This window comes from Ruditapes philippinarum, unplaced genomic scaffold, assembly GCF_026571515.1.
Source record: "Ruditapes philippinarum isolate M1 unplaced genomic scaffold, ASM2657151v2 ctg2844_1_1_1_1, whole genome shotgun sequence".
Lineage (NCBI taxonomy): Eukaryota > Metazoa > Mollusca > Bivalvia > Venerida > Veneridae > Ruditapes > Ruditapes philippinarum.
Window position 1 is genome coordinate 28,858 of NW_026865574.1, and position 16,883 is coordinate 45,740.

General features: G+C 31.9%; 1 protein-coding gene across 1 annotated transcript in view; it reads right to left on the reverse strand.

Annotated features, from left to right (window-relative positions):
• Nucleotides 1–14,679, reverse strand: part of LOC132729608 (DNA replication complex GINS protein SLD5-like) — a 39,037-nt gene extending 24,358 nt beyond the window's left edge. Inside the window, exons 1-5 of the mRNA XM_060715390.1 lie at nucleotides 14,494–14,679; nucleotides 10,880–11,026; nucleotides 10,469–10,522; nucleotides 9,926–10,026; nucleotides 9,151–9,239 (exon numbers count right to left, since the gene is read on the reverse strand). Coding sequence (XP_060571373.1) covers nucleotides 9,151–9,239; nucleotides 9,926–10,026; nucleotides 10,469–10,522; nucleotides 10,880–11,026; nucleotides 14,494–14,670 — 568 coding nt within the window. The 5' untranslated portion in view covers nucleotides 14,671–14,679. The remainder of the gene's footprint in view (nucleotides 1–9,150; nucleotides 9,240–9,925; nucleotides 10,027–10,468; nucleotides 10,523–10,879; nucleotides 11,027–14,493) is intronic.
• Nucleotides 14,680–16,883: the final 2,204 nt, after the last annotated feature.

Sequence of the window (16,883 nt, forward strand, 5' to 3'; positions counted from 1 at the left end):
ACTTGAATGGAATACACTTGAACCACTCCTACAATTTGCAAACACAATGTTCTGATTCTATTTTGTATCTATGACAGTAATACTAAGTTGAAACCATAAAATATCAACCAGTAATCAATAAACTAGTAGAGAAAGGTTTCACTCGTTTAAATATTGTCTTTAATATGCGATGCGAACGATGCGAACGTGACATGTTGAAACAAATAACAAAACAAAATAGTCAGCAAGATTGATTTAACAGTGCACATGTTTCTGACAAATAATGAACTTTAAAGGTAATTTGAACTTGACATACGACCAGCAGTAATGTACTTGTGGCTTAAATTGACAAAAGTGGCCATGAAATTTTAGCATTTGAATTCTTAACATGCTAAATATCTTAAATGAACTTGTCCATCATTCAGCATGGGCTAAAGAATTCATCGTTTTGGCGGTTATTTTTAAACTATGTACTAACTGACTAGTGTATAGTTCAATTAAGCAACATGGATGTTCCGGCTAACCTTGGGTCTGCACTGGTCGTGTCAATTGGCATAATCTGTTGGGGTCAAAGGCTAAGGGTTTATATTCAATCCATTTCAGAAACAAACAAAAGTTTCAAAAGTCCATTATATTATAAAAATTTGAACTTTTTTCTTACCAATTTTGTATGGCTCACCTTATTCCTTTTACGTTAATTAAACTTTACTCAGTTAGCTAGATTCAGATGTTGTTTCAAGTGATGAGAGACGGACATGTGGATGGATATCCAAATTTTTACTCTGTTGACTCAAAAACAGAATTTCTGCTACAGCTCAGGCAAATATTTTAAACTCAAAAATTAGAAACTTGCCTTGGACACTTGCCAAGAAAATTAACTTGCATTTTGAAAATTTTTTCGCATTATTTTTCCAAATTTTTTGAGGCATATAAAAAAGGTAAAAAGCTCAAAAAGTGGATACTTTCTTTTGCAATTAAAGGCCCTTAGCTCTGAAAATTTTCTACCCTTTTTTTTTCTCAAAAAACAAATAAAAACATAATCATTTGCCATATACATGAACTATCTTTTGCATCAGTTTCTATTGGCAATTGGTATAATTACAGATAATAAGACTTAGTATTTTGTATGGCAGTCAAAATACTACTTTGTTTACATTTACGATACATAAGTGCATAATCAGTATTGCTTTTTTTCAATTGTAAAACATCTTAATTAATCCATTACTTAAAGATTCACATGCTTGATATTTCTAAAGATTTAAGAAAATATGGATTTCTGTGGCATACTGTGCCTTTAACAAGACTTCAGTAATATTATACTGCTGTGGGGTTAAGAGTGCTCCAGATTGTGTTCCAGCAGTAACCTGTTTTAACTGCAAGCAACTGCCAAATATTCCAGAACAAAGAAACAAACAGCATCTGACATACAACAAAAATTATCACTGGGGGTGGTAAGGATGGGGGAAAGAAGTGAACAATGCAACAACCTCTACTATACTTTTAAGCAAAAAAAAAAATTGAGGTTCTCTAGGAAACATTTTACAATCTTTGTAATTTTTGCTTCTATTATTTTATTATTAGTTTTTTTCTAGTAAGAAAAACCCTTTATTGGTCCTGTTTTTATGCGAAAACCATACAATATTGCTAAGGCCCCCAAAACCTGCCTGCACACATTTCAATGTATCTAAATCAAAATATAATTATAAGAGTATGTAAAATTCTATTTTAAGAATTGATGACAATCCAAGATACCTTATATATAGAAACTCACAGTATCATTTCATAAAAAAGGTTGCTAGGAAAACTGCAGGAATGCGCCACCAAACACGGTCCTATGAAGCCGAAACTTTATGCCAAACAAAAATCACTGTCAATCAAATATTAGATGTTTGCTTACCAAATTCTCTTCCTATTCTAATGATCCATCAGGGGTCATAATTCAATATAGAGAAAATATCATGGTAACATTGACTTGCTTAAAGCATTATTTCAAGCACTCAAAAGGTCAAAACCTTCTGAAAAGGGTCCAGTAATTATTATATATATATATCATTTTTTAAGCTTGCACTAGTTGAAGTTTAGACCCCATTTGAGCAATGTGCATTATTTCAGCTAATAAATGGGGGTCACAAAGATAGATTCACAGGTCTTCCAGAAACTGAAAGGATATGACATTTTCATTTAAGCCAAGAACTTTTTTTTGCATTTTCATTAATTACTTATATGTCTCGGGATATACAAAAGGTTCAAACCATTTTCAACAGAACATGTGTAAATTTCTGATGAGATTGTGCACATGTGACTTCGCTTAATATTTAAGCGATTATTCATCTAAACCTTTGCCAAATTTTCTGGCAATATTTTTGTAGTTGATTTATAATTCTTAAATACAGATGACACTTTAACCATTAACCTGCTGTGCTGGAAACCAGGTGATAATGGTAGCCACTTTTGCCACCAGTATAAAGCCAAGCCAACCTGTGTCACATCACCAGGCTTTATATTGTTGGTAGCAAAATTGTTTATATTACATTGGTGAAAGTAATACTGAAAATTTTAGCTGGGGGCCAGGGGGCCGCAGGGTCCCCGTGGGTCCAGGGCAAAGCCCTGGCTTGGAGTCCAGGGGGCCGGATTATTCTGATACCTGAAATACCTTAAACTTCAAATGGACTGTTCCAAACTCACAGCTGGGCAAGTCTATTACATAAATTAAGCATGTTCAGGATTTAGATAAAGATAGCGAGGACAATCACATGGTGATACAGATCTAAATTGGTTAAAACAGCCACTAAGCGCAGTAAAATGTAAACTCCTATTAAAGTATATAAAGAATTAACCTGTTCTTGCACTAACGTCACAATATACTCTGCAAAGCATGTAAATTACAGTAATATTCATACACTGAATAATTTCACATCAAAATTATTATACAATGTCTATGTCTGTTTTCAAAAATTTTCTCCCATTTTCCTATGTTGTCCTTAAGGTAGTACACCCCTAATGGGCACTATAAGGAATTGTAAATTTGACAACATAGGACAGTTATATGCCTTAAATGTCACCTGTATGCAAAATTTAAACAAAATTTACCATGTAGTAAATGAGTTATAGACATTTTTATGAACTAAAACTTTGCCATTAGAAGGGATTTTTTCAGAAATGAGGAAACTCTTAATAATCTATAATATCATCATTATGAAAAATGTTTTCCCTTTGCTCATTGTTAAGAAATAAATAATGACATTTAGGTAACAAATTAAACAAGTAAAATGATTGTTTTAAAACGAAATGTTTTTAATATGTATAAAAATGTAACCCTACCCCACCCACTTTTAACACTAATTTGACCATTTCCCTATGAAAAAAGCCTTATTTAAAATATCCCTAAAATTTTCCAAAATGAGGGGCTATTTTCAAAGTTTGCCTAAATTTTCTTTAATGTATATTGGTTGGTCTTGCAAAATATAAAATACTTTTACCGTTTAGTTTTTATTTTATTAAACTTTGAAAATATCTGGTATCATATTTGCTATTAAATTTGGCATTATTTAGTAAATAAATACCTACAATAATTATATAATTAAAATAAAACACTTTTTTCTTCCATAGGGTGTCTGAGAGATTAATAAAAAATGTTAAAAAGAAAAAAAAAAAGAAAGAAAAAAAATTGCCCCTTCTGGGGTTTGAACCCACGCCCCCTCAGTTTCAATACACTTTACAGTGATTTAGCCTATTTGAATACTCTTCAAAATGGAGACAGTGCATTAGGGGTGTACTACCTTAACATTCAATTATCTCCTCTTGTTTTGATTTTTTTGTTAGTTTACCTTGACATTTCTTCTTTGTAAAAATGCTAGACAATATTCTAGACTGAAAATATTAACTAGGGTAAACTAGCTCCAACTGAAGTCCAAAAACTAAATAAAACATAAAATTTAAAGTTCAAAAAATGATCAAATGGTGCATATAAAATGGAACAAGAGCTGTCGGTAGGACAGCAACGCTCGACTATTCTTAGTGCTTGATAGTAAAAAAAATGCTTGATACAGTTACCTCCTCCTGTTTACAGGTTGGGGTGATGATGGTGAACAAGTGTGCAAAGTTTCAAAGCCATATGTCTATGGACTTTGAAAATATTTTAACTATTACAAAAACTTTAACGTAAATTCTAAGTCGAAAAAGGGGCATAATTCTGTCAAAATGCTTGATAGAGTTACCTTCTCCTGTCTACAGGTTGGGGTCATGATGGTGAACAAGTGTGCAAAGTTTCAAAGCCATATGTCTATTTGAACTATTACAAAAACTTTAACATAAGTGGTTACGCCGACGCCGACGCTCGGGTGACTGCAATAGCTCTACTTATTCTTATCGAATAGTCGAGCTAAAAAATATCCAAAAATAAAACAATGAAATACACAAGATTAAACGATTCTAATTCTAAAACATATTCAAATTAAAAGCTTTTAAAATTTTGCAATTAAGTAAAACAGCAAATGGTGGTATTTATAGTTCAAAAGAAAAAACAAATTCAAGTTCCTTTCAACCACTTTTAAAGCTCCTGCAAAACGGACACCAGAATAATGCCAGGATAGTCTGCACATCCATTAACTTTTGTATTTTATAATTGAAACCCCTTAAATTACCTATGGACTGCTCCAAATTCAAAGCAGGGCAAATCTATTACACAATTACAGCAGGGTTAGGATTTACATTAGATATTTTATACTTTGGTGACGTTCTGTCAAGTCTGAGACTACATTTGGTGGCCATCTTGAATTTTGGCTCCCAAACTGGTTTTTATCCTGGAGTATTGATTAACTAGAAATGTGTCCAAAAGACACTAATGCCCATATTTGGTCTGTCTTAAAGGACAGCCTGATAGTGCAACAGAGGCTCAATTTATATGCCCCTCTCCTTATGTAGTAAAAGCTAAAATATCAAATAATTATGTGACAGGGAAGCAGCTTATTTGTAGAAGAATTGACGCAATTTAGCCAATTTTAGCTCTCAAATACCATGATATAGCTGATTCAAAAATACCATGATATAGCTGATTCAAGGTCAGAAAATCTAACACGTAATATCCTAAATTGCTGCCTTGCACTCAATTTGAAATTCTAATGCAGAAATCAGTATTTTCTTTACACAGTGATCCAAATTTCTTGCAATGAAATAGGCATAATATATCCTTGAATTATTTTCATTGCACCAGTCTTGACATGATTAAGCGAGCCAAGAACACACGAAAAGGTATCAAGGACATATAGATGTGCCAGTAATTCAAGGTCTCAAAAAACAAAAACAACAACAAATTCAGACATGGTGTTACAAGAGCTGTTTATAGGACAGTTAGTTTGACCAATTCTGGTAACCGTTTCACACAGAATCATTCTTGACCTGGGGGTATGCACTTCAAAGACTCTCAGACAAAAACAAAAGTAGGACAGTTCTACACAGATAATTATTTTCTTTACTAAAATTAGAATTATCAATTTTTTTTTTCTTGAAATATTGTTAAAATCTACTAGCAAGGTTGTCTTGTTTACAAGGTTGTCTTTTAAACAGTTTCTGTGACAACAATAAAGCTAAGTGGCGATGTCAGAATAAAATAATAGCACCACTACCTAGATCATGTGACAGGCACAGCTTGCCATATGATAGATGGATATAAATTCTTATGTTTATATCCCATAAATCAACTTGTTTTCTTCTAATTCCAGTTTTATATCTTAAAGTTTTTGTCTCCAAATTTAGTATCAGCCTACAAACTAATTATACAAATTAAAGAACCAGTTGTAAAATGTACAATTAAAGGCAATTAAAAAAAAATTCAATGTATACATTAAATTTAAAAATAATTTTTTTGGTAGCTTTGGTTTGTTTTTTTATGTACCAACACAAAGGTCATTTATAGTCACCTTAGTGTAGTAATGGGTTAACTGCTTATATTATTAAGTAGGGAGTTACCTAATTACTGCCTATGGTGACAATATGGCAACTTCCCAGCTTAACTGGTGGAGGAAGACCTCAGATGTCACTCTGCACAAGTTAGCATTCAGACAGAATCCACATCAGTTATGGGTCTTGAATAGTGATCTCCAATAACTAAAAAGAATGTTAACCAAAACAGGCACAACATAATATTATTGTCTGGGAAAATAACTAGCTTACACATCTAGGAATTCTAACCAGACACCTACTGTTGACTGCTTAACTTGTGCATTCTTGAGTCTCAAAAAAGAATATGGTATAGACTTAATGTAACTGTTTATTAACATTAATACAAATATGTCTTTGTGAAAAACAAATGGAGAGCACAAAACAAGGGGAACAACTCCCTTACATATTATGTGAACTACAACTAAATGTTCAAAGGTTACTGAACACTAATAATTTTAGTGGCGATGGACTACAGGAAAAGCCATTTTACAAAATTTAGCATAAGGGGTTAAAATCTTCGCATACAAACCAAACATGCAAAGTTTACCTTCTTATATCAGGTAAAATTTTGACTTCAATAAAACCGAGTCTGCAGTTTTTAACTATTTTTGTTATCCATGCTATAGAGTGATCTCCCCTTTCCAGAAATTCAATACATGAAGTAAGCAAAGATTCTTATTCCATTTCATGTACTCTTGATGTTCTATATCTATTTGTACAATATATAATTGTATCTTCCTCATCATAAAGGTATTGATTCATTATAAAAATCTGCGCACAGGATAAACTATTCATAATTTGGATTAATACTGACACTAAATCTTCATCCAGGGGGGGATCAGCTAAGAATTATTTTTGCGAGTAACTGTTTACCGTCACTTCATTTCTTATCTTAACATTCCGGCACATCAGTCTTGTCGGGACCGAACATATTTATTTCTACATTTTGCTGTTGTATTACCTGATTTACTGTCCGGATGAATATTCCTGACAAGTGTCTGATGTTTATGTCAGAAGTCTGGTATACAGACCACTTTATCTGAACAAGATTTCCTAGTCTGTATAAATGTTTTGTCAGTCAGGCCGTACAAGTGCGTCATTACTCGTCATAACTCGATATTGGCCCATCGGTCAGTGATCGTTCTGGAACAATCCTGTCAATTCTCTAGAACTAGCCTCTTACATCTTAATCAATATATCTGGGATAAATGTGTTAATGCCTTTGTCAATATGATATAACAACAGTGCATTAAACATGAGCAAAAACAACACCTGTAATTAAAACAAGTCATGAATAAAGACACAATTGTTTTTTCTTACTTTTCATACAGCAGCTAGCAGAAAACCAGTCATGTTACACATTTTTTTGCACCTATTTACAACTATACAGAACAGTGTAAACACTGTCTTTCATATTAAACCTTAATCTCCTAGAACTGAAACTGATTTCCCATTGCCACCAGTATAGAGCCAGGCCAGCTCGCACATCAATGCAGTCTTATTAGGCTCATCAATTTTACCTTAAACTTTGAATGGACTGTTCCAAATTCAAAGCAGGGAGAATGCATTTAAGGTCACATTTGTATTAGGGACTTGTTTTATTTGAATTACTGTGAATTCACTTAATTTAGTGGGTATGAAATTTCCTGGTTTTGTCACAAAGAACATTTTCATGGGTTCTTAAATTTGCAGACTGTCTATTTTTCCAAAAGGTTACCAAGTAAATGTAAATAATGTGATGCAAAATAATCTTACAGCAGACAAAATGAAATTTTGTTAGATTTTGAATTCCTGGATTGACCTATCCACAAAAACCAGGAAAAATAAAGCCCCACATATAATATTGATCTTGCAGTATGAACCATTTAACTGTATTGTTATAATTATATAGGGTTTGATTCTAAAATGTCGTATTTAGAGCAACCAGTCAGGCTGGTGTCATAGGCATGTCTTTATCACTGTTATCATTCAATGAGTTAATGCAAGATCACTGCAACCATTATGCAACATGCAGAACCTACATGCATGATTCTCAGGTAGAATGTTCCAAGAACAGGTTAATTTAGACACCAACATAGTGTTTCCGACCTATTTTGATTACCTTGTGAAACATTATGTCTAGATTTTCAATTTTTTTTTTTTTCAATTTTGCTTGTGTACTGCTAAAAAAGTTCATCTCTAGAAATAAGAGGTAACCTCTGTAAATTCAAAGCTAAAATTTCCTGTGGTTCAGTTGTTATATTATTTATCATTAACTACATGTTAATATACATATAAATAATATAATCTACAACTGTTTACAAACAGGAATAACTTTGCCAAAGTACAACCACTACTAACAAATACCTGTATAATTAGCCTGGTATGCTATTAAAAAAAATCAACACATGCTTACAACAGCTATCAGTGCCTGACATAATAGTGTAAAAGGGGTGTTTACTTTTCTGTGAAGCTTAATGGAACTGGCATGGAGTTCCAAATCTTTTGTTAAATATCTGCTACTAAAGTACATGTACGCGCATCATTAACAGTTACTTGAAAGGTCAAAAATCTTAAGAATTAATTTCTTCAATTTAGTATCAGTGCTTCTCAAAAGGGGAGTGGTGGCCTATTGGTTAAGGTTTCAGCCTCTCAATTCAGGGATCATGGGTTCGAGCCCTAATCTGGTCAAAAACATGTTTCTTCATATGACACCAGGACTGGATGGTTCACGGAAGTTGACTCAAAAGTGATTAATATAAGTTGCAAGAACTTGTATGGCAATCAAGCTTTAAACAAAACACAGAAACTTTTGTTACAATGCCATTCCTTTTAGTACTTTTGGAGATACCAACTTGCACACAAAAACTTTAACCAAAGTGTGATGCCGAAGCCTGGGTGAGTACAATAGCTCTCCCAATTCTTCTAATAGTCAAACTGAAAATAGATCTGAAATCAATCATGCTACAGCTAATTGCCTTTTATCAATGATTTAAGATTTACTTGAAAAATTGAACTTGTCCTCATGAGAAATATTTTTAAAATACAAATCTGGTTCAAGTGTTCTTACAAATAAAGGGACTGGATCCATACTCTTGCAATATCATGGTCTCTGTACTTACTTCCCTTTAATCTCTTTAATACTAATTTGATGCAATCCAAAGGAAACAACCAAAATACTGAGAGGAAATTTTGGTCAGTGGTTACTTCCCTTACCTTCAAAACTGTTGGATAGTGGTTAATTTCCCTTACCTGTCTGTTTATTGTTCAGCGACTGTAAATTTTGTGGCATATGCCTGAGGGCTAGAGCTTGTAGATGACTTTCCATGTTTTGAGCATACCTAGAAGTAATATGTCAAATTTATAGAAAAACTCTAATTTCAATTCAAAATTGAGAATCAACAAAATAACCTTCTGGAACCAAAATTTATCAAATTTTTACCACCAGTATAGAGCCAGGCCGACCAGCAAGTTTGTGCAGTATGACCAGGCTTTTTACTGTTGGTTGGTTACTAAGTTTTTGAATTTTAGTACTGAAATCCCTTTAAAATTCAAAAGGACTGTTCCAAAGTCAATGCAGGGCAAAAACCTCAGTGGAGTGCCTTTAAAATGCATCTGAACTTTATCAAACATTAACCTTTTCACTGCAATGTTTTATATTGCAGAATTATTACAGAGTAAATGGGTCTGAAATATATCAGGAATTAATCTGTCCCCTGCCAAGTTTTTACTGTATATTGAGGTTTATACTGTATATTGAGGTTTATACTGTATATTGAGGTTTATACTGTATATTGAGGTTACAGGGTATTACTCAAAACAAATATAAGAAAGAACACTAACAATTGTTTTTTTTAAGAAGAAAAACGAACTTGGACATAAAATGATTTATATTACAATATTACAAGAAAAGAATTGGAAAACCCTCAACCCTCCAAACAATTTTCAATAAGACTTTTCATATAACAAACTGGTATACCCTTTTTTGTAGGCAGTGAAAAGGATAATTTCCATAAATAAAACATACTCCCTAGCAAAATTAAGCTCCTCGTCCGAAAGTTTTGTTGCATCCTCTTTCTTTAAGGTTTCTTCTGCCTCATCTAAGATATGGTTTGTATATCGTTCAATCTGGAATGAAAACATTACTTCAATATCAATGATAAATAAATAAAAAGAAACTCCTTTATAGTGTATATCATTTCATTTATATTTATTCCACTTTTAATACAAGTATGTTAAGTTAAAATATTGTGTGATTATGTTTAGTTTATAAAATTAGTCATACACACTCGTAATACCTTAAATCAGCTTAAAAAAATTTTTTTCCAGGGACATAATTCTGACAATATGAAGGATAGATTTACAGGAAATGCATGTCAAATTTTACACAACTTATATATGATACTTGTCACTTTGCAAAACATGTAAAATTTCAAACAACTACTATGACCAAAACCAAGACAAGTAGAAGGCCTTACATTATTCTCTAAATTGAGGTGCTAAAATAAACAAAATTTATCCACATAGTTAACAGTTTTACTATAATTATTACATTAAGGTGATATCTTACCTTTTGTAATCTACACCTTAAATAACTACTTAGGATATATCTTATACGATCAATCTGGAAAAAAAAAGAATCAATTACATCAAGAGATAATATTGATCTGAGCAGTGTATATCAACTTTTTAACATCGATTTTGATGCATAAAAAATAAATTTTTCAAAATGACAGCAAAAATTATCTAAAATTTCAAAATTACACGACAGCAAAAGTACTAGTAGATAAATATCTTAAATTTCTTGTAAATTACAAATTACAAATTGCTTGTAAATTAAAATACTAAATTTTACAACTTTAATAATTAATAAAATGTGTGTTGATTTTTTTACAAAGATGGCATAGTTTTGGCAAGATTGAAAAGTGAGATATATTGAGATATTTAGTGGGAAAATGGTTGAAGTTGTTTATGATTTTACCTCCATACTATGTAGACTGACTTTAAAGTCTCCTTTCTTAGCTCGTCTAATGTTATCTTCCATCTGCGTAATCTGTTCAAGCATACATTCTACTAAATCTGATCTAGTTTCCAGTAATTCTGGAGCAAATTTTTCGTTCAGCCATGCCTACAAAAAAAGAAATTCTGGATGAAGCATTCTTTTGTAATCATTTTTTATTATTTTTTTTAATAAGAAATGACGTTCTGAACAAAAATACTTTCATTAGATCTACTTTTGTTTGTTTATTCAAAACCAGACTTTTAAGTTTCTAGAAAAATTAAAGAATTACATGAAATGTTTGGTAAAAAAAAGTTTTACTATTTGAGCATGTACCCTGCTACCAACAAATTTTAAGCCTGCATGTAGAATTTTGTTTCTGAATCATGCACTATTGTGCGTACATGTAAATAAGTATGCTAACTAGCCTAAGTCAGTAATACAGTAATACTAAGCTAGCCTTGATAAATGCATAATTCCGAGTTTTTGTGTTGAAAGATTATCAAATCAATCAATATCTGAATCTTTTAATACTTTTACAGTGATTTTCCTACTTATATAACAGACTCCGAATAAAGGCCTCTTCCCAATTGAAATTTTCTTTAAAATCATGCTGTTTTCCCAAACATCTGAACTTAAACCAGGTTTTTTACTTCCCAAAACAGCAATTTTAGCAATTTTTTTCCCAAAATCAAGAGGCTAAGGCCTCTTCCCAATTAAGTGAAAAAAATCACTGCTTTTATCCAAACAAACCATATAAAAAACATATTTTGAACCTTTCTTTAAAAATAATATTATAGTTATAAAGCGGTACAAGTCAACCCGGCCTCAAGTGAAACCGGCCACAAATTAGTCAATCCTGCCGCAAGTCAATCTGATATCTGGTCAACCCTGCCCTATTTTTATTATTAGTTATTTGCTACCAATTTTGGGGCCGGGTTGACTAATTTTGGGGCCGGATTGACTTGAGGCCTGGTTAACTTGGGGCCATGTTGACTGTTATTCATATAAAGCGTTCATGTATGTTGATCACGTTTGGGGCAACGCATTTCGTCAAAATTTAATGAACATTCATAAATTATACACTTAAAGCATCTGTCTGCATCTGTCTGCAACAAAATCCATGTTTTAAATCCTAACCCATAACCCTCTAACTCTAATCTACAACACTAACCATAGCAGTAATATGAGTGATTTTGTTGAAAAAACAGAAATATTGAAGAAATATATTAGGTAAAATCATGTGAAAAATAGATGCAGACAATTCTGATTGAAACAAATGCAGTGTTCAATCTAGAACAAATTTCAAGGGGGCCCTTCGGGCCCATAAACTTTTCAAAAGGGGGTCATTTGAGAAAAAAGGGGGCCAACAATTAAAATGAACATCAAATTCAAATAAGGTATTGTATCTTTTTAAGTTACTTGTTCACATACCATATATAGACCAAAAACGGTTGCAAAATTCCATAACAATCAACAAAAAAATGACATACAATCAACTCAACTAAAAAAATGACATTATTTGGACCTTTTATGAGAGTTCTGTTAGAGTTGATGCAGGCTCAATTTTAAGAACTGATTGGTAAAGAAACAATGACATAATGTTCAAAGAAACATATGAATCTTATTTAAATGTTACCAGGGATATTTGATAACAATGTTCAGTTTTTAAATACGCGCCCGATATATAAAGGAAAATCATATTTTGCAATTAGCTTATAAACTTACAATAGTCGCCTTCTCAATATATCCAAGCTAAACAAAGTGTCAACAGGTGCTAAGACAATGTATATTGACATACCGGTACCTTTGATCTTTTGTCAGGGCAGCAGTTCTTACGTCACGTGTAAGATGTCTGTATTGATTAATGATATGCACAATGTTTAAGCGCCGACCAACCAAAGACCAATCAAAGTTTATTTACTCAATTATCACCCCTTGCCAATCGTGTTTGATTAGCTCCATCTTTAAGACTTTTTAATTGGTTGAAGGCGTGTTTGTAATAATTTATGCACACCTCTATAATTAACTTGCACTTTTTCACAAATATATAGTTTTTTTTCCTCCGGAAAGTTATTGCATATTAATTTGTTTTGACCGTTAAAAAACTATACTTACACGCACATGACGATTTGTTTTGTTTATAAAAACTGTGACTCAAAAGTAAGTAATAGTTACGGTACGAAGAACAGGTCTGTCTGGTATTTACTGACCCGGACCGAGAGAGCGTAGCGATCAAAGTTTTAGAAGGTTTGTAACTATCTTACCAACATGCTCTTGTTTTTCTATACAAACTTCAGTTTTGAATTCAGTATTTATTAATATTATTCACAAGAAACTTTTTATGTACTTAATCAGGTTTAAGATCATTAATGGCATTTTCTAAGAGTGCGCCTGTCAGGCCCACAGTTGAATTTGTTTTGCGCCGGTGGTCTTTTCAGGGGGTCAATGGCGCAATGGCGCGCTCTAGATTGAACACTGCGAATGTGTAGACTGGTCTCCTGCTCACTTCTATTGGAACTATAATTGGACAGGGAACAAGAATAAATGGAAGCAGTGTATATAATACAGAATGGCACTTTTAAAACAGAAAATGTAAAATAAAAATTTATAATTAAACTGACTTACCCTTTCATAGGATTTGCCTAATTTCATATTACCCAAACTGTAATCTGGTTCCTAGTCCAATATATTAGACGTTACAGGCTTGTTATAGTTTATGTCGGTCAAGCCTGACGTCTAATAGTTATTGCTCAAAAACGCATAGCATCATAAAAAATTAAAAAAATGTCTTTTTTCTTGCCTTTCAAGCTTCATTCAAAAGCTTATCTTCTTTTCTTTCAATTTCATGCTCAATCATACACAAACACTCTCAAACAATGTACTAATCAATTTAAAATAAAATATAAACATCAATCTATTTTTGTCTATCAGCCATACTGGTTAAGCAATGTGCTTTACAGATTGATTCCAAATTTTTGAACGGAAAAATATATTCGAATACACTGACGGTGCATAGGCAATTATTTCGTTAAAAAAATATTCCGTTAGATTGTTCTGACTCAGTTAAACGCTTGCATTTGAATTAGCCAATCAGATTTCGCGCACTTTATGGCCGCCATTTGTTTATCGGCTGTAAAAAGAATTGAAATACATGAGAGGATTTAATCATGATTTTTCGGATGTGACAGTTTAATTATTTTGACAAAAGGTATTTCTTTTTTAGTTTTGTTCATAAATAGGTCAAAACTTATGTAAATACACGCTGTCTTCATTGCTTTTCGTTCCGCCCGATTTTCTGGCGGAACATGCTATGGGTTTTTGAGCAATTTCGATATGACGTTGCTTTGCCCAGAAGCAAAAATATCTCAAAGCGACGTCATATTTATAGGACTATCTGGTTCCCTGTCCTATTATGGTTCCCATCTACGTTCTCGGATGGGTGGATTCAATTTAGATATCATAAAATGTGTATTTAAATGATTATGAACTATGATTTAAACCTAAGTGGAGTCCCTTTAAGTTAAGATTCGGATTGCCTAAAAATTATGCTCGCAATCAAAATATGATCTGATGATCGACTCAATTATGTTTACCTCTTCCAACTTTTGAAGAACGTCAGCTGCTGTCATCGCTTCTTCGTCATCGCCACTATCATTTTCCAACCCTTCTAAAACATCAAGTGCAGATGACATTGCAACGTTTTCAGAATTATTTTTGTAAACAACCTTGCGTGAATTTTTCTTAATTACCCGCCAAAATTGTCCGTCCATAAGAATTATTACTTGTAAAAATTGTTAAAAATTATTTAAAAGTCAAATACCACTAAATTATTTCCTTCCCTGAAACGAAAATACAGCAACTCGGGTTGAATGTACGAGAAAATTTTTACTGTTTCCAGGCAGAAGAAATGATATTGATGAAAATAGTAAAATAGGGGATGCTAAAATTTTTATGAAAATGATGCAGATTCGGTTTAAATGAATATATTAACAAGTGTGGCAAAGTGAATTAAACTTTATTGTGTAAAAAATTGGCATATTCTGATTTTTATTGCTGATGGACAAATGATACTTTTATCAAGATAGATTTTAACCATGTAAAAATATATGTCTAAGACCTGAAAATAGCTGTGATTCTAAAATTGAAACAACTGTGGTTCTAAAACATTACTGAGGTTATTGGAGAAACATATAAGTGTCACTAGCTAAAGATACTTCAGCAAACAGGTTTTATAGTGCTGCTAGACCTGTTCTGTCGCAACGTCAAAATAAAAGCAACATATAAAGTTAAGGAAGCCAGAACTAAAGTGTCACATTCTATAACAACACATTTCTTTCAAGGTAATTCTTTGAAATGTTCAGCGGAATAAAGACATAATGAAAGTTACTAACTAAATTATTTGAATTATAAAGTACATTGAAGCAAAACGAAATACAGAATTAATACAACATAAAGTTTTTCCCTTTTTATTTAGTGTAACTTCATTTGACAGCTTGTTGAGTTCCGAGTATGAATCATGTATTTAATATACCCAGCATCTGTAGTTACAATGTATTACAATAAGACATATTGACGTAATGAACAACACATCCTTCCAAAACAAATGTTGAGATAAATTATTCCTCACAATTTAGAATCTCGGAGCTAAATATTAACATATAAATATTAAATATTAAGCTCCTGATGTTGTAGGGATTGCATACAGGGATATGTTACAATAAAATGATATTGGACAAGTGTTGTTATTCTATGGAAACAGATTTGCAACATCAACCATAGCCCTTTACTTCATTTATAGTTTAGTTGTGGAGTTTCTGAGTATACCTGTCTTTCTGGTGACAAAACTTAAAAATATCTGCCAATTATTGAGAAAAAATATTGATACTCTTGAATTAGACTTGGTGTACACTTATTTGGTTATGTAGATTTTTACCATATTATAAGTGCTAATTTATGTATGATTTTTAATCCACCTTCTAATAGAACTATGATTGATCTAAATAGTTTGCTTAAGAAACAATCAGTTTTGCAATAAAACGAGTTTTGCAATAATGTATTGCCAAACTCGTTGCGATGACATAATTTTGTAGCATAAAAACTAGTTTTGCAATAAATTATTATTATATCAGATTTGATATAAAGATTACAGTCTAAACATTCTAATGTTCGTCTTTTTACACAATGATTGGCATGCAGTGTTTTTGTTTGTTGTTGTTGTTTTGTTTTTTCATTAAATTTGTATATATTTGTTCATACATGTATATATGTATATCTTACTTTTTGTTTTATCTTTCTTGTAAATTTGCAAATTTTAAACATATTATAACTTCTTAAATTCATGTTCTTAGATGTTCTAATGCTTAAAACTATTATACATGTATGTTTTTAGCTAATCTATAATTCTTTTATATGTATATCTTTTCTTTGTATTACCTTGCATGTAATTGTTGTTACTTTTAAACATGCTATGGTGCTATAATTTCTAATATCCATGTACTTAGATGTGCTTATGCTTATAACGTTTTAGCTGCTTTACTTTCATGTGTTTGTCGGAAAATATCTCATGAGCAAGTGTTTTCTGTTTAAATATATCCGACGTAAAATAAATATTCTTGTATCTTGTATGTAATTACATAAGTGCGCTAAATAACTATATATATATATGTTTATAGGGTCTTTAATAGAACTGGTATATCAAAAAGATATTTGGAGATTCATTTGTTCTGAAATTGATCTGCCACATTGAATAAATATAGTGTCTTGCAACCTACGGGGAAAAAACTCGTGTCAGATTAATCTCATTTGTTAAATCTTGATTGCGTCCCTTGTTAATTTCATTGACGGCAATTCTATCCGTCTTAAAAATCATTTTTGTTGAAAATACAATATATTTGTCCAAAGTCATCAATGACTCTTTGTAGTTTATTATTTATATTAATTGATGCATAAGGAATTCAATACTTTGGAACCCAGAGTGTACTTT